This window comes from Columba livia, chromosome 1, assembly GCF_036013475.1.
Source record: "Columba livia isolate bColLiv1 breed racing homer chromosome 1, bColLiv1.pat.W.v2, whole genome shotgun sequence".
NCBI lineage: Eukaryota > Metazoa > Chordata > Aves > Columbiformes > Columbidae > Columba > Columba livia.
This window is the reverse complement of record NC_088602.1, coordinates 173,215,932-173,237,512: the sequence shown is the minus strand read 5'-3', so window position 1 is coordinate 173,237,512 and position 21,581 is coordinate 173,215,932. Positions and strand designations below refer to the sequence as shown.

Here is a 21,581-nt window from a genome sequence, read left to right as displayed (position 1 = left end):
CCTGACAGGGACTGGAAAACCCATCTTGATCCTGGCCGGTGCATGCTAAGGGTGCAATGATATAACAGTACAGGGTTCACACAGTTCTTTCCAATATCAAGGCGTTACCTTGACTGGGATCCCCCCCATGTCCTAGGCCAGCAGCATCCTGATAAGCTGTGTTCACCTGTACACCTCCCCTTCACCAAGTCACTTGGGGCCACAGGGTCTTCCTCCCATTTTGACTGGCTAAAAATTAAGAAGTTAGTCTGGATGAAACTGTTGGAACCCCTAAGTATTTGGGAGAGGGTGTTTGCCTGTTAGCAGCAGCACCTGCCAGAGGAGGCTGAGCAGCCCTGGTCGGCTGCAGGAGCTGATATTAGACTCCTAATTTTCAGCTGACTAAAGTCAGGTAAAGCTCCTGCTCCCTCTCTCCCTCCCTGCCACCCTGGCCATTGTGCTGCTCTGATAAAGGTTTTTAACGCTGGAGGCTCTGTGCTCAGCCCGTGGCGCTGTGCCAGCCTCGGCGGCTTGGGGACGCTGCTTACACCCCGCTCCACATCCACCCTCATAGCCGGTGTACTGGCGAGCCGCTTCTGACAGTTACAAACTTGGACACAAATAAAAGCAGATGGTGCCTTATCTGCCTTGCCCGGCTTGTCTACGTGCAGGCAGCCAGCGACAGCGGTTTATTCCTGGCTAGGAAAAATGAGAGGTCCTTTGGCCTGCCAAAGTGTTGTACAGAGGCCACCAGCGGTCGCCACCTGCGGGCTCTGTATGGGATGGAAAGTGATGGGTTCATTATGTCTTAAGCAAAAAAACAACCTCTGGGGAGGTGTGAAGGTAGTTATTCCTCTCTGTAGTTAGGATCTCTTAGCTCTTAATGAACTCAAGTGGTTTTCAGGTGCTGTGATACTTTCCTGTTCCCCAAATGAAGCGGGACATGTGAAAGAGTGGCATCGGGAAGGGAGGCACAAAGGGATGCCCAAGGTGGGATGCACTTCTGCTGCCACTGGGAAAGCACGAGGGGGCCAAATGCCTCCCCCCAGGGCAGAAGACTGCTGCACTCTCATGTAGTGTGTGTGTCTGTTGGGGAGGAGACATCAAATGCTTCTATTTCTATTTCTATTTCTATTTCTATTTCTATTTCTATTTCTATTTCTATTTCTATTTCTATTTCTATTTCTATTTCTATTTCTATTTCTATTTCTATTTCTATTTCTATTTCTATTATTTCTATTATTTTCCTATTTCTTCTATTATTTCTATATTTATTTTTATTTATATCTCTCTATCTATTTTTTTATATACTTCTGTGTGTCCCTGACTGGTGGTTTTCATGTCCCTGCACACCTCAAGCGCATGGAGGTTACAGGAGGGTGCATCTGTGTATTTTAATGTGCTGCTGAAGCACCAGTGGGTTTGGAGGTGTCGGGGTTCACCTCCGAGCACCACACGGCGTGTTGGCGGGCACCAGGTGGCTGAGCCCGCGTGTTTTTAAGAAATAAGCGGGAAAACATAATTTAAATCCTACGGGCAAGATGGTGATAGTGACTACACTTAATCTCCTAGGAACAGCCAACCACTCATCCAGCTGGCAAAGGAGGGCTGGTAGTCACTGTTAGGTGTCCCTGCTCCGTCCCCTCACAAAGAGTTGTATGTGTCCCCAAAAAGGGGACAGGCTGTTACTTGTGACCCCCTGCCACACACACGCAAGGACTGAACTCAATGTCCCCAAAGCCCCTGGTGGGGAGCAAAGGGCAGGGGGGGCAGAGGCATTCAGCTGTGGGGTGCTGCTGCTAAGCCTATTTCGATCCCAGTGCTCTCACTTTCCTCTGTTGTTTCCCCTCCCGGTGTCTCCTCCAGTGTTCCCCCTTTTCCCTCAAAGCCCTCCTCAGTGTCCTTTCTTGTCCTCTGATGTTTCTCCCTGTGTTGGTCCTTGTGTCACCCAAAAATATCCTTCCCTGGCCTCTAATGTCTCTGCTAAGTGTCTGTCCGTGTGTCTTGATGTTTCTCTGAGTGTGCTGGCCATGTCCCTCCCTGTCTTCCCGTTGTTCCCAAGCACTCCCCAGTGTCCTCCCGTGTACCCCTTCCAGCGTTCATCCTTGTCCTGACGCAGGTGCCCCCCTTTGTCTCCACTACGTCCACCAGTGCCTCTCCTACCCACCCAGTGTCTCCCCAAGTGCTCCTCCTTGTCTTGCTGTTGTCCCCCCAATGTCCTTCTTTGTCCCTACCCAGTGTCCCCCCAAATTCTCTTCCTTGTCCCCTAGTGTCCCTCCTTGTCCCACACCCGGTGTCCCCCCAAGTGTCCCTCCTCGTCCCTCAGTGTCCCTTCTTGTCCCCATGCAGTGTCCCCCCAAGTGCTCCTCCTTGTCTTGATGTTGTCACCCCAGTGTTCTTTGTCCCTACCCAGTGTCCCCCCAAATGCTCTTTCTTGTCCCCTGGTGTCCCCATACAGTGTGCTCCCAAGTGCTTGACCTTGTCCCTCAGTGTCCCTCCTTGTCCCCACCCAGTATCCCCTGTGTCCCTCCTTGTCCCCCACCCAGTTTCCCTCCTTGTGCTCACCCAGTGTGCCCCCAGTGTACCTCCTTGTCTCTCAGTGTCCTTTCTTGTCCCCACGCAATGTCTCCCCAAATGCTATTCCTTGTCCTGCTGTTGTCACCTCAGTGTTCTTCCTCGTCCCTACCTAGTGTCCGTAAATGCTCTTCCTTGTACCCTAGTGTCCCCATGCAGTATCCCCCCAAGTGCTCGACCTTGTCCCTCAGTGTCCCTCCTCGTCCCCACCCAGTGTCCCCCTGTGTTCCTCTTTGTCTGTGAGTGCCCCTCCTCATCTCCACCCAGTGTCCCCCCACTGTCCCTCCAGTGTCCAGCTGTTGTCCCCCGCAGTGTCCCTCCTCGTCCCCTGACGTCCCTCCCTGTCCCAGCCCGGCGGGTCGGGCCGGGGCGTGGCGGGGGACACACGGGGACACCGGCGGCGGGCGGGCGGGCGGGCGGGTGCCGCGCGCGGGGCAGTCCTCCCCGCGGTCCGCGCCGCGCCTTTAAACGGTGTGTGCGGCGGGCGCGGCCGCAGAGGCGGCGGCAGCGGAGCACCGGGACCGCAGCACCGGGACCGCAGCACCGGGACCGCAGCGGTTGCACCCACCGCTCCTTTCCCCAGCCTCTCCCCGCCCAGAGGGGGTGGTCCCGGGCCAGGCTTCCCGCCGTGTGAGGATAACGGGGCATCGTAGGGCGAAGAAGTGCTGACCATGACGGAGAGCCCAATACCAGTCCCAGCTCCGGCTCCGGCCGCTAAACCCAAGCGGGCCAGGGTGGCGCGGCGGCCAGCGGCTCACCCCACCTATTCAGACATGATCGCGGCAGCTATCCGGGCCGACAAGAGCCGCGGCGGCTCCTCCCGCCAGTCCATCCAGAAGTACGTGAAGAGCCACTACAAGGTGGGCCAGCATGCCGATGTCCAGATCAGGCTCGCCATCCGACGCCTGCTCGCTGCCGGCATCCTCAAGCAGACCAAAGGGGTCGGCGCTTCCGGCTCTTTCCGTCTGGCCAAGGCCATCAAGGCAAAGAAGTCCCCGGCCAGGAAGAAGAAGAAGGCAGCCAGGAGATCCACATCACCCCGGAGGGCAGCCAGGCCCAAGAAAGCCAAGTCACCGGCAAAGAAGCGCAGATCTACCACCAAGAAAGCCAAGAAGAAGTCGAGGAGCAGTCCGAAGAAAGCCAAGAAGCCAAAGACTGTTAAGGCCAAGTCGCTGAAGGCGTCCAAGCCCAAGAAGGCAAAGCGATCGAAACCCAAAGCCAAGTCCAGCGCCCGCAAATCACCCAAGAAGAAGTGACAAGTCTAGAGGCGTTTCGGTACTCTCCCCATTGGTTTCTGTAAATAGCTTTTGCCTTTACTTTTATCCCTTTCTATTACATTTTATAAAGAATTGATCTATTCCTGTCTGAAAATAGTTAAAACAAGGCAGTTAATGAAAGAAAAAAGGAACATCTTTGGTTTGGAGAGTTCCAGTTTTTAAGAGTTACTCGTCTGGGTTTTTTATTTCTTTGTCTCAGAAATTTCTTGTGTGTGTTGTTTTTATTAACACTGGGCTGGTTGTTGTGTGTTGGGAGTGATGGTGTCTCTGTGTGTTTGTCAAGGCTGTACAAGATTTCAGTTCCTGACCCTGCCCCAGCTCCTGGGGGGTGTGTGTGTTCCCTGGCACCAGGCAAAGACTCTGCCTGTGTTGGAGGGGAAGCGGGAACATACGGCTGCGAGAACCACAGTCTTCCAGGGAGGACAAGGGGCTCCCTCCTCCTCGCTCCCCACCACAGGGCTGAGGCGAGGTGTGCTGGGCTGCTGGGTGTGAGGTCTGTCTGGTGCCCGAGATAACCACCCAGCCGGCTGGGCAATGGGGCTGCCCGCCTGGGTGGTGGCAGGGACTCCTGAGGTAGGGATGGGATAGAGGAGGTGGAGCAGAGCCACGCTTTGACCACCTTTGCTGTCAAGGAGCTGGAGGTGTTCAGCAAATGGGAAGGGGTTGATCCCTGAGGGGATGAGCAGCGTTTCTCCCTGGGGAGGAAGGGACCCAAGCGTGGCAGTGGGCTGCTCTGCAGGCAGGGCAGGGGAGGCAGGTCTGCTGGGGACAGCCCTGCTGTCACCCCAGGGCTCTGGCTTTGTGCCCATCAGGGGCTGGCACAGCTCCAGGGCCTGCCTGGCCTCCGCGAGCACCGCTCCGGGCAGGGCTGGGTGGTGCAGAGGGCTGGGGCTGGCAAGGAGCCTGTGGGCTGGCTCTATTGCTCAGCAGGGTCTGAGCCTTGGGCAGCAGGTATCTAATCCCCCTTACCTGGACACATCTAAACTCCTTGGATGTCAGGATCCCCACCCACCCGGGCCAGGAGCTCCAAAATCCCAGGGGCTGTGAGTGTTAAGGCTTGCTGTGCCTAAACCTTGTAGGCCTGGGGTCTTCACTCTCCTGGATGGTATCTCCCAGATCTGTTAGCCTGATGATCCTAAATCAATTGGGCAGACAGTGCCTGAGCCTTTTAGGCATCAAGAATCCTAAATAATTTGGTCAGGGTGCTGAAATCCTTGGTCTGGAGGCACCTAATCCCTTTGGATTCTCGTTCCTGAGCCCTTGGGCCAAAGGCTCCCAGACCACCAGGCTGAAGACCCTAAACCCCTTTCAAGAGCCTGATGCTTATTCATCCTGGACAGGAGGGATCTAAATCACTCTGGCCACAGAATTCCCCAGTCATTTCTACTGGAAGATGAAGATGTCTGGTCCAACTGGGCTGTTTGTGTCTAAAACCAATGGGCTTGTGGGTCCTGAAATCCTTCAGCCAAAGGTGGTCAGATTATTTGGGCTCAGGTACCTAATCTCATTCATCTGATAAAGTCCTAAACCTCTCACACCAAAGGATTCTTGGTTACTTCAGCTGGATGCACCCAAATTCTATAGACGCTTGTTTCATTACCCCCTGTGGTGGGCACTCATAAACCACCTAGATGTGAGGGTCCAGGTCACCTGTGCTGAGGATCGCAAATCTCTTAGGCACCTAATGCTCCTGGGCTTGTTGATCCTTAAGGTCCATGATAATCCATTGCTCATAAATCCTTCAGGCCCTCATATGTACAATCACAGAATAATTTGGGTTGGAAGGGACCTTCAAAGCCCATCTAGTCCAACCCCCTGCAATGAGCAGGGACATCTTCAACTAGATCAAGTTGCTCAGAGCTCCATCCAGCCTGGCTGTGAATGTTTCCAAAGATGGGGCATCTACCACCTCTCTGGGCAACCTGGGACAGTGTTTCACCACCCTCACTGGAAACAATTTCTTCCTCATGTCCAGCCTGAACCTCCCCTCATTTAGTTTAAAACCATGATGCCTTGTCCTTATTGCAACAGGCCCTGCTAAAAAGTCTGTCCCCATCTTTCTTCTAGGCCCCTTTTAAGTACTGAAAGGCTGCAATAAGGTCTCCTTGGACCCTTCTGATCTCCAGGCTGAACAACCCCCAACTCTCTCAGCCTGTTCCAGCCATCTGATCATCTTTGTGGCCTCCTCTGGACTCTCCCCAACAGGTCCATGTCTTGGTATGGGTTTCCTCCGAATCCCTCAGACTTCAAGGATCCCAGATCACCTGTTTTTGGCGTGCCTAAGCCCGTCGGGATAGAGACTCTCCCCTCCCCCACAAAACCCTGAACACCTCCCGGAGACGGTGCCTGAGACGCTCCGGGCTGCGTGAGCCCGGCGGGTGGGCGGAGCCATAGCAGCGCCCCGCCCCCTCTAGCTCCGCCGCGCCCCGCCGGCCTGGGGGCGGGGGCGCGGCGGCCAATGGCCATTGGCCGCCGCGCCCCCGCCCCCAGGCCGGCGGGGCGCGGCGGGGCCGGGTGGTGGGATGTGAGGGGATGTGGCGCGGTGCGGCTGTGCGGCTGCTGCGGGGCGGCGGGGCCGGGAGCTCCCGGGCCGCTTCGGGAGCGGCAGTGGCTGAACTCCGCCGGCGGCTGGAGAATGAGCTGGAGAACATCCGAGGCGCCGGTACTTGGAAGAGCGAGCGCATCATCGCCTCCCGCCAAGGCCCGCACGTCCGCTTGACGAGCGGCGGGACCGGTACGTATGAGGCGGCGGGGAGGGCTCTCGGTCTCTTTCCCCGGTGCGACGCCCGAGTATCCACCTCTTTTCCCGCAGGGATCCTCAACTTCTGTGCCAATAACTACCTGGGGCTCTCCAGCCACCCCGAGGTGATCCGTGCTGCCGTGGAGGCCCTGGAGAAGTTCGGTGCTGGACTCAGCTCCGTCCGCTTCATCTGCGGTACCCAGGTACCAGGCACCGGGGCAGCATCCCCTGTTCCAGGGTAGCCTTTCTCAGGGGTTCTGCTCAGACTGACACGTGTACACAGTGCTAAGGTACATATGGCCAGGCAGGATGAAAGCCTGCTGGGTCCCTCCTGGCGAAACATCTGGAAAGATGCCAAATTAAACCATTGCAACCCCTCAGAAAGCAAAGAAACAAAATGCCCCTCCTAATCAAGAAAATAAATGTCTTTTTCTCCCCCTTAAGGGTCAAAATTACAGCGAATCTGACTTGAAATGGCTCTGTCAAACCCACCCTGATTTATCCCCGCTGGAGCCCTTTCAGAGCGCTGGCAGGTTAAGTGCAGAGACAACTCAAAGCTGCTCTCTGTGGGTGGGGAGCTTGGAGTCTCCCTGCTGGCTTTTGGTGTCCAAACCCATAACCACATTGTAAGGTCAACACTTTCTGAATGCAACAAGCTTCTCACACGCACACACACCTCTTTTCTGGATAAACCTGGCTGTTTCCTCACCTTGCAGTCAGCGTCTAACAGCAGCAGGCAAGCAAGAACTTGTACTGCCTCATTGGTGACCCTCGCTTCTCTCTTCTCTTCAGAGCATACACAAAGACCTGGAGGAGAAGATTGCACGTTTCCACCAGCGGGAAGATGCCATTCTCTATGCCTGCTGCTTTGATGCCAACGCTGGTATCTTTGAGGTTCGTAGGGCTTTCCCTGTTTTGTGCATGGAGGAGGCAGGTGACAGCAATGTGCCTGCTATGTCTTCCAGTGGCTCTGATGTGAGCTCTGTGCCACAGGGAAGATGGCAGTGAATGGTGGTGGAGAACCATGGTTTGGTGCCCTTGAACTAGGGGAGCTACACGAAGCTGTTAAATCAGCCCTGACCTCACTCCTCCTGAGTCAGCTCCAGCTTTTAGAGAGGTCTTCCATTTCCTGGGAAGTCTGTCCTCCCCCTGGAATTGTAGGTAGGGGAAAGGGGTGATCCCCCTGGCTTGCTAGGGAAGGAGATGGAGGTTTTGAGCTCAGAAACCACAAGGCAAGAGCCTGGCCGAAGGAAATTGGGGGAGAAGGTGGCTGGGAAGGAAAGTGAAAAGTTTAGCAGTGCTAGGAGAGGTGTGGCAGCTGCAATTGAGCGCAGCCTTGTTCCCCTTATGAAGGGAGGGTGGAAGATTTCGGTGAGGCGGTGCCCCAGAGCAGAGGATGATCCTTTCTGTTTGGTGTGGACAGGCCCTACTGACCCCGGAGGATGCAGTGCTGTCAGATGAGCTGAACCATGCCTCCATCATTGATGGGATCCGCCTATGCAAGGCTAACAAATACCGCTATAAGCACATGGACATGGAGGACCTGGAGGCCAAGCTGCAGGATGCACAGGTATGGAGATCTGCCCCCACCCCAATGCAAGGCTGCTTGCTTGGCTGTGCTACCAGCACAGTGACCAGCCCCGAAGGGTGGGCTCTGCCTTTTCCCGTGTAATCAGCATCACTTGTGCCAATCAGCACGGGTAGACCTGGATGGGCAAGCAGCTGATGGGGAAGCAGCTTCTTGCAACGCAAACCTCCCCACGTCTATTGGATATATCCACTCTGTACAGGAGTTGGACTATGTCCCAGCCTCTTTTGCCAGCTCTTCTCCTCAGAGTGACATCTTCACCCCTGGGGATGCCACTTTCCCTCCCACAGAAACATCGTCTGCGGTTGGTGGCCACCGACGGTGCCTTCTCCATGGATGGTGACATTGCACCCCTGAGGGAGATCTGTGAGCTGGCCCAGAAGTATGATGCTCTGGTCTTCATTGATGAATGCCATGCCACTGGCTTCCTGGGACCTAATGGCCGGTAAGTGGCTGTTTCTCCCCTGTTTCTCCCCCTGTAACCGCAGCAAGGCCAGAGGTGGTGATGACTGATGTGCTTTTGTGTGGGGACTCTTGGAGCCACCATTTCTTGAAGGCTTTGCACCCCACCTTTGCCTCAGCCCTCCCCACCTGGTGATATATCCCTTTCAGGTATCTGAGGGGATTAAAGTGAGATACTTTTGCAATGACCCCTCCCAACATGGCAGCTGCTTCTCTGTGTGTAAGGGATGGTGTGACCATCTCATCTGCCTCTCCTGGCAAGCAGTTGAACTTCCTGATTTCCAAATCCTTCTCCTCTCTGGTATCACTTTCAAATGCCTGGGTCTTGGGGGTCTTGCGGAGTTAGCTTGCAGTTTGATTAATTGCTTCAGAACAGCTTTTTCCTCCATCCCTGGAGATCCTCCAGGTGACAAGCAGTGCACTTGCTGCAGTTGTTTGCTTGAGAGCAGATGCTTCACATGCTTGTGTTGTTCAGGCACGTGGGCACCAGGCGCTCCATTGTGTTGTCCTTCCTGCTCTCTATTGGAAGGTAGAGACCTGTGTCAGATAATACCTGTCGGAATGAGCAATGGGTCCCTTCTCAGATGGAAGGGTATTGCAGGAGATGACAAGAGGAGAAAGCCATGTCTGAAAAAGCCAAAAGTTGCTCTATGAAGAGCTCCCTCCCAGCTCTCTCCTCCCTAGGCAGATCTCATGTGGGAAGCTGGCAAGTCCACATCAAGCTGTGAAATGAGTGAGAAGTGGGAACTAAGCAAGAAAACTTGCCTTGTTTTCTCACCATGGCAAATGTTTCATACTGGATCAAAATGATGGCGCAAGTGACATCTTTTAAGTGAGGAGATGCCACTCCTGGTGGCACTTCATCACTAACAAGACAGGTGGTCATGCTGGGCTTTAATGCATTCCAGACCCTGTAGCTGTACTGAGCTTTCTCAAAGTTAAGTCTTCCTAAAACAGAATTCATAGGATGGTCTGTTTGTCTTGTAATCTTCCTTCCTTGGGGCATGATAGCCATCCTGTGGGTTGACGTAGACCTTGTCGCTCTGTTCCCAGTGGGCTCTCTGGTCCCACCAGTTGCAAAAACAACTGTTTGACTGCACTGAGCTGTGTAAGTGCACAACAGCTTGAGGAAGAGAGAACAGTTACTGCGCGCTTCATGAGTTGTGCTTGTTTCAGTATGAAGCTGGTGCCATTGTCTGCAACATTGTGTTCCAACAGAGCAAACTGCTGGGTGGCCATGCCCCCTCTTGCCTTTTTGGGCTGGAGGACATGAAGCTGCAGAGCACATTTGCCACGGCTGATTGGTTCCGCTAGTGTAAATCTTGAGACAGGTGCTGTAGGCCTGTGTGCATTTAGGGCAGCATGTCAGTGATGTGCACAGCCCACCTCAAGGTACACCAGCTACTCCAGCCAGGCAACCATTTTTCCCTGGTGTATGCTAATGGTGTGGCATGTCAGAGGCATGTGCAAGACCCACAGTGACAGCTCATGCTCTGTTTGAGTGCTCTCCCATATGGAAGAGATGAAGAACCCATGATCTTTCCTCAGGAGATCCCAGCTTAGCCTTTCTGCAGCAGAAGGCAAGGCCAGCAGTTGGGTTGAACTGGCACGGGGAGGTGGTTCTTTCTTTACCAGAAGGGGGGACACCAGAGACCTGGCTGGTGGCGCTTTGTTTCCCTTGAGGCATCGGGTGTAGAGCAGCTGCCCTGGTGCACGCTGACACGGCCATTAATGTGACATTCCTTTTCCTAACAGGGGTACTGATGAGCTCCTGGGAGTGATGGACAAAGTCACCATCATCAACTCCACCCTGGGAAAAGCTCTTGGAGGAGCTGCAGGTGAAGGCATTTCCCTGTTGAAGGACCTCCATACTCTAAAGAACTCCACAGCATTGCTTTGATGTTTCCTTCCTCTGTCTAATGACAGAACAAAAAATGCCTGTTGTCCTTTTCTGCTGGTGGCATGAGGCTCAGTTTGGGACCCTGATGGAGGGCCAAGGGAGGTCCTGCCATATACTCCTTCTGCTGTCATCTTCCCTAAGCATTTGCCTTTGGGGTCAAGGTGGAAACTCTTGGTAAAAGACATCAGGTGTGATTTTTAGGCCTGGTTTGTACTGAAATTCCTGCTGTAGGTGACAAGTTGGGTTTATCAAGGGGCCTGGTGGTGCCTTGTCCATTTCTGTGTCCTCCATCTGCAGGTGGGTACACAACTGGCCCCAAACCCCTCATCGAATTCCTCCGCCAGCGCTCCCGGCCATACCTCTTCTCCAACAGCCTGCCCCCCGCTGTGGTGGGCTGTGCGTCCAAGGCCCTGGACCTCCTCATGGACAGCAATGCCATTGCACAGTCCATGGCTGCCAAGACCCAACGGTGAGGGGGCCAGATTGGGGTGGGAGCAGGGGCAGAGGTTTGTTAGGAGTGAGTTGTCCATGTGTGTTTGTTTATTCACCCCCATGGTGACAGCCATGAAGGTGATTTGCAGGTCACGGCCAGGGGTTTGCTCAGGGAAAACCACAGGATGTGCCTGCATGGGTCAGACAGATATGTGGGCAGATGTGTCACAGCTGGATGTTCTGTGCACTGGGATGCAGCATCTGCCCCTCAAGCAGCTGCAGTTACCCTGGCATTGCTTGGGAAATGGCAAAAGGACGCTGCAAAAAGAGAGATCCCTTCCCTGCACAGGAGATGCACAGGCTCCTAGGGGAGAGCAAGGCACCCAAGCACAGGGGTGAAGAAGTTTTATTCATCCTCTCCTTCTACTCATCAGGTTCAGAAGCAAGATGACGGCTGCCGGCTTCACCATCTCGGGGAAAGACCACCCCATCTGCCCTGTCATGCTGGGGGACGCTCAGCTGGCCGCAGTGATGGCTGAGGACATGCTGGACAGAGGTGAACCAGGGAGGGTGCTCTGAATGCAGACATGTGGCCTGAGGGAAGGGTCAGCCGGTGGTGATGTCACCACCCTGCCCTCCTCCAGAGGATGTTCCTGCATGAAATCTGATATTCCTGTACCCTCCAGCTGCAGATATCCTCCTGCCCCAGATGTTGCTGGCTTCGCCTCCTTTCTCTTTCTGGGGGGGAAAGGTTACATTAGCCCTGTTGTCCTGCAATGCTGGACTCCATCCCTATCACTGGCCCTAACCCTCATTTCCATGCTTGGGAGCAGATGCCACTTGAAAACCTTGAAGCATGGAAATGTTTATTGAGAAGGGAAGGGGGATCCAAAAGCTCTTTAGTCACCCAGTACCATGTCAGCCTCCCTCCCAGCGAGCTCCCTGCATTTCTTTTCCAGGTATTTATGTCATTGGCTTCAGCTACCCCGTGGTCCCCAAGGGAAAGGCCCGCATCCGCGTCCAGATCTCGGCTGTGCACAGCGATGAGGACATCGACCGCTGCGTAGAAGCCTTCATCGAGGTGGGACGGAAACGCGGAGCACTGCCTTGAAAGGCCAGCACACACCTCTGTTGCCTGCCCTGCCCATGACCAAGACAAGGGCCTGTGCTGGGGGGAAACGCTTGAAAGGCATGCTGCTGAAAGCAGGAACGGTTCTCAGGGCATCACAGTCTGCGGGAGGCTGTGATTGTTCCAGTGTGCTGGCAGCGGCACTGGCAACCAGCTCTTGTGTCATTAAAAGTGTTCTGCAGTGCAGCGGATATTTGTCTGGCTCTTGTTTTCTCATCCAGGGGCTGCAGCCCATTCGCATCCTCCCTCACTGTGGCCAAACACTTTGCTGTGTCTTCCCTGAGGCCTCAATCTGGGCAATGAAGTGCTGCAGCTCCTGCTGTCTCCTGCCAATGGAAATTGGAGCATCTGTCTGGAGCATCTTTTTTATGAGGAGAAACTGAGAGAGCCTGTAGAAGGCTGAGAGGGGATCTTATCAATGCTTATAAATATCTCCAGGGTCAGTGTCAAGAGGATGGGACCAGACTCTTTTCAGCGGTGCCCAGCAACAGGATGAGGGGCAGTGGGCACAGACTGATGCATAGGATGTTCCATCTGAATATGAAGAAAAACTTCTTTACTTTGAGGGTGCCAGAGCACTGGAACAGGCTGCCCAGAGAGGCTGTGGAGTCTCCTTCTCTGGAGACATTCAAAACCCACCTGGACACATTCCTGTGTGATCTGATCTGGGTGAATCTGCTTTAGGAGGTGGGTTGGACTAGATGATCTCCAGAGGTCCCTTCCAACACCAACCATGCTGTGATTCTGTGAAATGTAGCATTGCTGGTATGCCTGAGGTCACCTGCTTCCTCTGTGCTCTCCTGTGGGTCCAGCAGCATCACCCCAGCAGATCTGCCCTATAATTCCCTACTGAGGTGGATGGGGGGGTTCCCCAAGCCCTTGGCAACCCTGTGCCACCAGCAGCTGGTTTCAGAAAAAGGTCATGGGCCAGGTGAAGCTCTGGTGCTCCTTTTTCCACTTCTCACTCTTGGGTGTTGGGTGTGAGGCTTGCTTGATCCCCAGGGCTGGCTCTAAGGCTTTGCCTATCGCTGTGGCCTGGGAGCTACATCTTGCCCCAGAGATGGAGCAGTGGGCAAGCCAAGGTGGCAGATGCCAGCAGCTTGGCAAGAGGGTCTGCGTGTTCCTGGGGCTGAGGCTGGGGGCAGAGCAGTTGGCAGAAACCTGTAATTTTCCTCCATTGGCTGCAACTTTTGCACAGCAGAGAATGCACAGCAGGCTGGGATATCTGGATTTGTTTTTCCAAGCTGTGCTGAGGCAGCAATTTAGCACTCAAACAGGAACAAGTGCATCCTGGGCACCTCTCAGGATCGCTTTGTTTGCACTGGTTTTGTTCCAGATGAGAAATCAAGTTTGTCTTGCTGTCTGCCTATGTGCCAAACTGAGCACCAGCTGTGATGTGCTTGGGTGCCAGAGCTGGATCACGTCAGTAAAGATCTGCTCTGAAAACACTACCTGCCATTAGGCAGTCAGGGAGTGAGCTATGGGGTGGTAACACATCTGACCTGAAACAGAGCAACTGCAGAAGAATACAGAAGTTAATTCAGGGTTGCAGAGCTTTACAGGATACAAAAGGCAGGGGAGAAATGCATTTTCTATGGGGCTGCCACTGGACCTTGTCAGAGCATCTGTTAGTGTAATTGTGAGCTGATTACATTTAATTTTCTGTCCCCACAGGGCCCTGAGCACAGCCTGCTGATAAAGTATGATATGGAGTTCCCTCTGTGTGGCACCAGGCCCTCAACGTGCTGCAAGATCTCCCCCCTTATCAAAGGGCAATATTTTGGGAATGGGACATGTAATGGAGAAAGGGCAAAGCATTGGGCTCAGACCTCTTTTGCAACCTGGAAGAGATGAAGCTTCAGCCAGATGGGCTCTGGTACAGGGGGGTTGAGTTCTAGACCAAATCACTGCTGTTTTTAGTCCAATTCACATGCACCATTTCTTTGCACAACTCCATTGCATACCTGTACTGTGCTCCCCTGCTCCTCCCTCCTGCTGGTCCCCAGCCCAAGCTACACAGTCCCCTGGGTTTCTGCAGGCAGCCCTGACCGCTCAGGGCAGGCAACAGAAGCTGTTTAACGCTCTCCACCTTTCAAGTCCTCCCTCAAAGGGAGATCAGTCATACAGACGTCTTGCTGCTCAGCCGCAAGCAAGAGCAGCAGACACCTCCCTCCCCTGCAATGCACAGGGTTGCATGCACACGTGTGCTTCCCTCTTCTGCTCCTCTCCTCACCAGGCACCCTGACCACCCTGTCCCCTCCATCTCACCCAGGCGCCTCAGCAGATGACCCTCCTGCTGCCTCTCTGTCAACTTCAAGGCTGAGCTCTGCAGCAGACTGCAGTTTACAGGGCAGCATACCAAGCACTAAAGCTTGGAGAACACAGGTGGATCAGGCAATGTCACAGTGGAAATGAATAATGCAGTGTCCATTGACTGCAAGTGCTGTGTTAATATCGCATTCCCATGGAAAGCCTCCAGATCTTTATTTCTTCAAGGCCTCCCACCCTAGGTCTGATATAAAGCTCTTTGCAGCTTTCAGGCCAGAAAAGAGAAGGCTTTTTGCTAGATGAGATGTAGAGACAGATGCCACCTTTCAAGGATGCAATTCCCACCTTGGGCTCACCAACCCATCCCAGACCCCATAAGCTGCTCTGCAAGGCCCCCTAGTCCTGACCCACAACCTTCTACCTCATGTGGTGGATCGAGACTCTCCCCATGTCTCTGCCATTGTACCTCGAAGTAGGGGACTGTCCTGTCCCAGCACATTTCCATACTTATCTCCTCGACAAGGGTGCTTTCAGCTGTGGAGTCCCTGCTGCTCCCCCATTGCCCCCCACCAGGTTCTTTCACCTGCCTGGCCTAATAACCCTTACCAGGCTGCCCCCTCATAGCCTCAAACCTGTCCCCCTCCCAGTGACACCCTCCAGCCTCTCTCAACTCAACTCCTGAGGTGCCACCCACCTCTCCAAGCCCCTTCCACACCAGCGTTCCTCTTCCCTCACTCCCTGCCCAGACAGGCAGGGATGCCCTGGCTGCAACCGAGCCCATCGGGGCTGATCGAAACACGGTCTGAACTTGTCGTCAAGTGCTGTGATTTTCCCATTCGGTGTTCTTTGCTGGAGATAAACACAGTGCAAGGGTCCCTGCCGGCGCTAATGCCTCCCCGTGCTGGCAGGCAAAAAGCGAAGCAGTCGTGTCCCTCCCCGGGGACTTCAGCGAGAAACAGCAATGCCTGCGGCTGCTCCCTGCTTCCTTCTGGTGGTTTATTTCTCTAGTTTGGGGTCCCCCCAATCTCACCGGCCACAGGAGGGAATCCAGGTAGCCGCTTGCCCCTTCAGGCCATTCGGCTGCAGGAACAATCCCGGGGGCAGGGGTCCCTCCGCAGTCCCCCCCCAGCTCCCTCAGCGGCAGGAGCACCTGCAGGCGGACACGACGGGGTAGGGGATCTGCCGCCAGGCGCAGTGTGGGGGCCCGGGGGTCTGGGGCGCCCAGCAGTGCCAGGCCAGCAGCTTGATGTGGGTGAGCTGCGCGGGGCGGCAGGTCATGCCGGGGGGCCAGGAGCAGCCGGGGGGACCCGTCTCGCAGGCGGTGTGCCGGACCCAGCGGGGCCAGAAGACGGGACCCAGGTCGACCCAGGCCGAGGTGAGGCGGCAGGCAGCCCGCTCCACCAGCCACTGCCGCAGCTTGCGAGCCAGGCTCTCCGGCAGTTCGGGGGCCAGACCCGGGGCGGGGGGCAGCAGCGCGGGCAGCTCCAGCCCCTCCGCCTCCCGCCACAGCTTGCGGCGGTAGCGCCCGGCGCTCTCCGCCAGGTCCCGGCTCAGGGACTCCAGGTTCTCCCCGGGGACGCTGCTGTTGCGGCTCCGGGGCTCCTCGGTTGCCATCCAGAAGGGGTCGAAGGCCGAGCCCAACAGTCGGCGCAGCCGCCCGGGTCGCAGGTGCCGGGGCTTGGGCGAGTAGCGGTAGTCCTCGGGGGAGAGCGAGAGGCTGTATGGACGCACCGGGGCCGAGGGGCGGCCGCGCAGCAGGTGGGCGGCGGGGTCAGCGGTGCCGGGCGGCGGCTCTCGGGCTTCCTCTGGCGGCGGTGGCGGGCCCAGGGCGACCGGCGGCGGGAGCAGGCATAAGATGAAGAGGAGGAGGCAGGCACGGCGGGGTCCCTCCATGGCGAGCGGCGCTGCGGTGGACTGTGCCGGGCTCCGGGCTTACGCTCCACCGCATCCCCCGGGTTATCGCCTCGTCCCCAGGCACGGCCTTCCCCTTTTCCCTGGTTCCAGCGGCTGATAGCGAGCCGGTGGGGACACCCCGCTCCCTCCGACCGGAGTGGCAGGCGGGGGTGGAGGACGCACCGTCCCTCCCACCAGGCCAAGGGGTGACAGGGGCATCGGGGCTGCCTTGGAGGGGAAGAGGCTGGCAGCTCCTCCTCTACATCCAGCCCCATCGCTGGAAGAAGCATCCAGGACCTCCTCAGTGAAGGGAAGCTGGTGAACTTCGGGTCTTGCCAGGAAACGACCGCCAAGCCATGCTCAGCCTCAGCGTTTCTGGAAGTCTGCAGGGCACGATGTCCCGTCACTGTGGTGGACATGGCAGCGGGACAGGAGGGCTGTGTGGGTCACCGTCACCTCTCGGTACATCAGCCAGCACACACATGTTGTCCTGGGCAGCTGTGACAGAGCTGAAGCTCTGCAGATGGCCTCCCTGGGTGGCTTGTCCTCCAGCCTCACTCTGCAGGACCCTGGCAATGCTAGTGGAGGGCAAACCTGGGCTGGATGGAAACCAAAGCCTGCTTTCCCCTCCTTCCCTGGGTCAGACACTGTAGGAGAGACTTGATCTGCTCTGTGCCGTGCTACTTGCAATTGATTAATAACAGCAAACAATAGCAATTAATTGCTTGTGCTCCAAAGGGCTGAGACCCATATCCCAAGGATGGGGCAGTGGCCAGACTCACTGAGGTGGGATATTCATGTTCCCTGGAGGTGTTGGGCAACATGTCCTGAACACCTAGCTTCAAGGGGTGCCTGCAAGGTCTACTGACATCCATGGGTCCCTGCCCTCCTCTGTCCTCCCTCTCCCACTGAGGAGCAACAGGCTTTTCCTCCATCACCCCCTGTTTGCTGGAGCAGGGAGCAGCTGAGCCTGCAGGAAGGCTGGGCAGAGAGGAGTTAACTCCAAACCCAACCTCAGGGAGAGGGGAAAAAAACTAACAGAGATCAATGGATCAGCAGCAAGAGCAGAGGGAGGGAAAAGGGGGAGACAGAGAGAGAGGAGAGGAGCTCCAGAAGCAGAGAGACTGGTGTGGGAGCCAGCAGAAGACAGAGCAGAGCTGATGATAGGCAGGGGGCGGCAGTGGAGCACCAGGCAGTGATGACGGTGCTGCCCAAACTCTTTGGTAGCCTGCGTCCTCCTCTCCACCGCTGCCTGGGCTGGACAAGAGGTCTCCCGCAAGCAAGTGCTGAAGCTGCAGACCCTTCCCCACAGAGGTGAGTGCTGGCTTCCGAAAACGAGAGGTGGCCTCGGACTCCCTGAGCAGGGACACGCTGGTGTGTAGAGATGCCCCACTGTGCATGCCCAAAGGGAGAACGCAGTCCTCTGCTCAATCAAGGAGATTCCATGGGGCACTGGATGGAGGACCCAGATAGTTACCAGTAGGACAGAAGGGACCGCAGAGCCAGAGAGGCAGTGACAACATTTTGGTGTGATACAGAGAAGCTACTGGGAAGGAGAAGTGGCATGAGCTGACGGATGGGGGAGCATGGGACAAAGGACCTTGCAGACCCATAAAAGAGTTAATTGCATGTCAACAGTTGCTAGATAACTGTGTCTTTCCCTCTTGGTTGCTGCTTAGTGAAGGACAATTTGTTCTAATGATAGCACAACACAGAGAACGCTTGTTAGGAGATAGACTGTTGGCACTCCCCAGCTGAGCATGGTGTTACTTAGGGCTTGAAGAAGTTTTGCAGCAAATCACAATACCTTGAGCTGCAGTAATAATACGCTCCTTTGCAATTATCATTGTGTTGTGTTTCAGGTGGCTCTGAGGTTTCCCCCCCATCCTTGCCTTGCTACCACCATCCATCCTGTGACCACCTCTCAGCATCAGCAAAAGGTGCCCTTAGTTGCTTCTTCTCTGTGGGGCATTACTACACAGGGAGGAAGGAGCAGGCAGCTCCAGGGTAGAGGTGGTCCCAGCTGAAGGAGCTCCCTTGGGGTGGGGGTGTGGTGGGGTGCTGCCACTGCAAGGTATCATCCAGGCATCAGGTCTCTGCTGCCCCAGGTGGCCACTCACAACCCATGGGATCCCCCTTCCCCATGGCCTCACAGCTGAGCCCTGTTGAACACCAGCCAGGATTTAGACTTGCCAAAGCAAGCAATCCTGAGAGGTTTAGCAGCTTTGGGATTGTAGGAGGAATGCAGGGGAGGCCAGGCTGCAGGGCAGGGGGCTCTTCAGGGGGCTGGAAGCACAGGAGGTGCCGTGGTGGGGATGTGAATGAAGGCATGAGACAGGGGCTTTGGCTCCACTCGAGCCAGGCAGATGTGGGCTGACTGATCTCAACAGCATTCTCGCCAGTTGCATGACGAGGATCTTGATGTCATCATTTAACCAGATGGTTGGGATTGGCATCTCTGGGAGAAATGTGGGCATCAGACAGAGACCAGGATCAGGCACCTTAGGGCCAGAGCTCTGGTGGCCACTGTAGTCAACACCAACCAGCACGTGCTTGCCCATGGCCATGCATGGGTGTTGTGTCCTCCTTTCTCCCTGCACAGGTCCCTGCAGTCAGATGGGGAGATGCCAGGAGGCTGGAACACCTCTTCTGACAGCCTGGAGCTGCGAGCTGCAGGGATTATCGTGCCCATCATCTTCTCCCTCATCTTCCTCCTGGGCACTGTGGGGAATGGGCTGGTGCTGGCAGTGCTGCTGCGGAATGGCCAAGTCAAGTACAACACCACCAACCTCTTCATCCTTAACCTGGCCATGGCCGACCTGTGCTTCATCATCTGCTGTGTCCCCTTCCAGGCCACCATTTACACCCTGGATGGGTGGCTCTTTGGGGCCTTTGCCTGCAAGGCCGTGCATTTCCTGATCTACCTCACCATGTATGCCAGCAGCTTTACCCTGGCCGCCGTCTCTGTTGACAGGCAAGTGTCCCCTCCCCTTTGAGTCCCCCAGCTCAGGGACAATGTGTTTGCCACCCTTCAGCTAAGGGGTGGGAGCAAGTCCAGTCCTTACCCAGTTGAGCGGCCTGCGAGACACAGGTAGGGTCTCACCAGAGGCAGGGCCAGAAAAGCCAGCCTCCCCATCTTGCTGTGCCTTCTTCCAGCACCAAGCCAAGCTCTTTGCCTGGTTACCCAGCCCTCACTTGGGAGAGAGGAGTGCAGGCATATGCTGAGGTTTGGTGTCCACCATGAAAAACCAAGAATGGCAAAGCCCCAGGGCAGCAACGCACCAGAGGAGAAACAGGGAGCCTTCCAAGAGGTGGAGAGTGGGAGAGATGGGTGGCTGCATGGGAAGGATGACAGCTCCACAGGGCAGAAGAGATGTCTCATCTCACCAATATTGTGTTCAGCCTCTCCTTCTCCTTCCCACCAGGTACCTGGCCATTCGCTATCCGCTGAAGTCCCGGGATCTTCGCACCTCCCGAAATGCAGGAGTGGCCATTGCAGCCATCTGGTTGCTGTCACTGCTCTTCGCAGGGCCTTACCTCAGTTACTACCAGATTGTCCATTACCATGGGGTGCCCATCTGCATCCCCATCTGGGAGGACCAGCGCCGAAAGATTCTGGACATCCTCACATTTGTCTTTGGATACCTTCTGCCCGTGACCGTGGTGAGCCTGGCATATGCCAGGACCATCAAGTTCCTGTGGACCTCTGTAGACCCCATAGAAAGGATTTCAGAGTCCCGGAAGGCCAAGTGTAAGGTCACCAAGATGATTGTGGCTGTGGCCATCCTGTTCTGCCTCTGCTGGCTGCCTCACCACCTGGTCATCCTGTGCTTCTGGTTCGGCCACTTTCCTTTCAACCGAGCCACTTATGCCTGTCGCCTGGCTTCCCACTGCCTTTCGTATGCAAATTCATGCCTCAATCCAATCGTCTACGCCCTCATCTCCAAGCATTTTCGCAAGCGTTTCAAGCAGGTCTTCACCTGCCTCTTCTTCCAGAACAAGACCAGGAAGAAGAAGAGAGTTGGAAAGAAAGTCCACGTGGTCGACATGGGCAAAGGTTTCACCAACAGTACCAGAGGTTTCTATGGAGGCAACACTGAGGTTACCCAGGTCCCAGAGAAGAACACCAGGAAGAGGGACCCTGAAGGTGTCAGTCATATTGCTAGAGCATCAACTCACGCACTGCAAGATGCCATGGTCTCTGTTCCAAAGCAGCTGCTGGAGGAGGAAGGTTTGGCAACAACTGGCCATCCTCTAGCTGTGACCCCTCCAAGAGGAACTCAGGAGTCTCTGACTGTCCATTACAGATAAGCAAAGTAAAGAAGCCTGTTTTCCAGCCTGTGAGTAACTACTCTGTTCCCAAGCGGGCAGAATAACATGGGGCAAAGGGGAATGGATGCAGCAGAGCCACTGAAAGCTCCTGTGGCAATGGTTAACCCATTGTCCCCACTCACCTGTCCTCACTGGCCCACAGCATTCATCTAGGAAAGCCACAGTCCACCCATACTGATGCAGAGCGGAGAGACATTAATGTAACATCAAGTGACCTGGGTGACATTCCTGCAACAGGTTTTAAGGCTTCCATTTCCCACCTTCCTAACTTGCTAATTTTGTGAAGCACCTTGAAACTCCAGGAGGGAGTCAACCAAAATGAAGGCATCCTGGTAGGAAATCCAGGCTATTAATGGCACATCAGAACACCTCCTCTTTGATCTTGGCTTGCTACTCAGAGTTTTATCGCTTCCATCTGGGGCTGAAGGACCTCTTGCTCTCTGAGCAGTGACATTATTCATTTATATTAACCCCATGTGTGTGGTTTACTGACTTGGCCAGCTTTTTCCATGTGATGGTGATGATTGTGAATGAATTAATGACTGTCACCAAAGCAGAAGAAAGTGGTTAGCCTGCAAAATGAGCTGTGGAGCCAGGTGACAGTTGTGGTGAGGCGAAGAAAGAAATGGACCTGTATGCACATAGTTCAATCCCATCTCCTCAGTGCCTCTTTCTACCTGATGAAAAGGGAGAGTGTGAGGCTAACACTGTTCAGCAGGTTGGGACATCTTCCAAGATGGTCACTGCTATGGCATTGCTGTGGGACCCATGGGACCAAAACTTACCCTTGCTCTGTTCCCTGCTGCCCTGAGCATCCATGGAGGAGCCTTTTGCTGTAGTAGCAGCTCAATGACACTTCGCAGCAGGGCCAAGCATCCCCCTGGCCTGACCACAGGAAGGATGCGAAGTGCCGTGAGGATAGCATGGTGGGACAAAAATCACATTCACTAGCATGTCCTTGGATTTTTCCCCTGCTTAACCTGAATAAAGCCCAGTGATTTCCTTTG

General features: G+C 55.2%; 4 protein-coding genes across 5 annotated transcripts; 3 read left to right on the top strand and 1 right to left on the bottom strand.

The window, feature by feature from the left end:
* Window positions 1–3,033: 3,033 nt before the first annotated feature.
* LOC102084064 (histone H5) lies at window positions 3,034–3,994 on the top strand. The gene has a single exon (XM_021282362.2). It carries the CDS (start codon window positions 3,225–3,227, stop codon window positions 3,807–3,809), a length of 585 nt encoding a protein of 194 aa, XP_021138037.2. The 5' UTR covers window positions 3,034–3,224; the 3' UTR covers window positions 3,810–3,994.
* Window positions 3,995–6,323: 2,329 nt separating this feature from the next.
* On the top strand, window positions 6,324–12,267 carry GCAT (glycine C-acetyltransferase). Its single transcript, XM_065047489.1, has 9 exons — window positions 6,324–6,564; window positions 6,643–6,773; window positions 7,363–7,464; window positions 7,994–8,140; window positions 8,449–8,603; window positions 10,376–10,458; window positions 10,818–10,989; window positions 11,387–11,508; window positions 11,912–12,267. The coding sequence occupies exons 1-9, from the start codon at window positions 6,363–6,365 to the stop codon at window positions 12,061–12,063; spliced, it is 1,266 nt and encodes a 421-aa protein (XP_064903561.1). The 5' UTR covers window positions 6,324–6,362; the 3' UTR covers window positions 12,064–12,267.
* A 3,059-nt stretch (window positions 12,268–15,326) lies between these two features.
* LOC135577457 (noggin-like) lies at window positions 15,327–16,392 on the bottom strand. The gene has a single exon (XM_065047516.1). The coding sequence runs from the start codon at window positions 16,240–16,242 to the stop codon at window positions 15,484–15,486; it is 759 nt and encodes a 252-aa protein (XP_064903588.1). The 5' UTR covers window positions 16,243–16,392; the 3' UTR covers window positions 15,327–15,483.
* An 854-nt stretch (window positions 16,393–17,246) lies between these two features.
* GALR3 (galanin receptor 3) lies at window positions 17,247–21,581 on the top strand. Of its 2 annotated transcripts, XM_005514713.3 has the most exons (4): window positions 17,332–17,556; window positions 18,105–18,182; window positions 18,845–19,216; window positions 19,668–21,581. In XM_005514713.3, the coding sequence occupies exons 3-4, from the start codon at window positions 18,867–18,869 to the stop codon at window positions 20,551–20,553; spliced, it is 1,236 nt and encodes a 411-aa protein (XP_005514770.2). In that variant the 5' UTR covers window positions 17,332–17,556; window positions 18,105–18,182; window positions 18,845–18,866; the 3' UTR covers window positions 20,554–21,581. The 2 variants fall into 2 exon arrangements, with proteins under 2 accessions (XP_064903580.1, XP_005514770.2); XM_065047508.1 differs by lacking the exon at window positions 18,105–18,182 and having other exon boundaries at window positions 17,247–17,556.

Coding starts and splice junctions, on each gene's coding strand:
- GCAT (XM_065047489.1), top strand. CDS start 6,363: ATGTGGCGCGGTGCGGCTGTGCGGCTGCTGCGGGGCGGCGGGGCCGGG. Junction 8,604..10,375: donor TTCCTGGGACCTAATGGCCG/GTAAGTGGCTGT, acceptor TTTTCCTAACAG/GGGTACTGATGAGCTCCTGG. Junction 10,459..10,817: donor AGCTCTTGGAGGAGCTGCAG/GTGAAGGCATTT, acceptor CTCCATCTGCAG/GTGGGTACACAACTGGCCCC.
- LOC102084064 (XM_021282362.2), top strand. CDS start 3,225: ATGACGGAGAGCCCAATACCAGTCCCAGCTCCGGCTCCGGCCGCTAAA.
- GALR3 (XM_065047508.1), top strand. CDS start 17,441: ATGACGGTGCTGCCCAAACTCTTTGGTAGCCTGCGTCCTCCTCTCCAC. Junction 17,557..18,844: donor GCAGACCCTTCCCCACAGAG/GTGAGTGCTGGC, acceptor CTCCCTGCACAG/GTCCCTGCAGTCAGATGGGG. Junction 19,217..19,667: donor GCCGCCGTCTCTGTTGACAG/GCAAGTGTCCCC, acceptor CCTTCCCACCAG/GTACCTGGCCATTCGCTATC.
- LOC135577457 (XM_065047516.1), bottom strand. CDS start 16,242: ATGGAGGGACCCCGCCGTGCCTGCCTCCTCCTCTTCATCTTATGCCTG.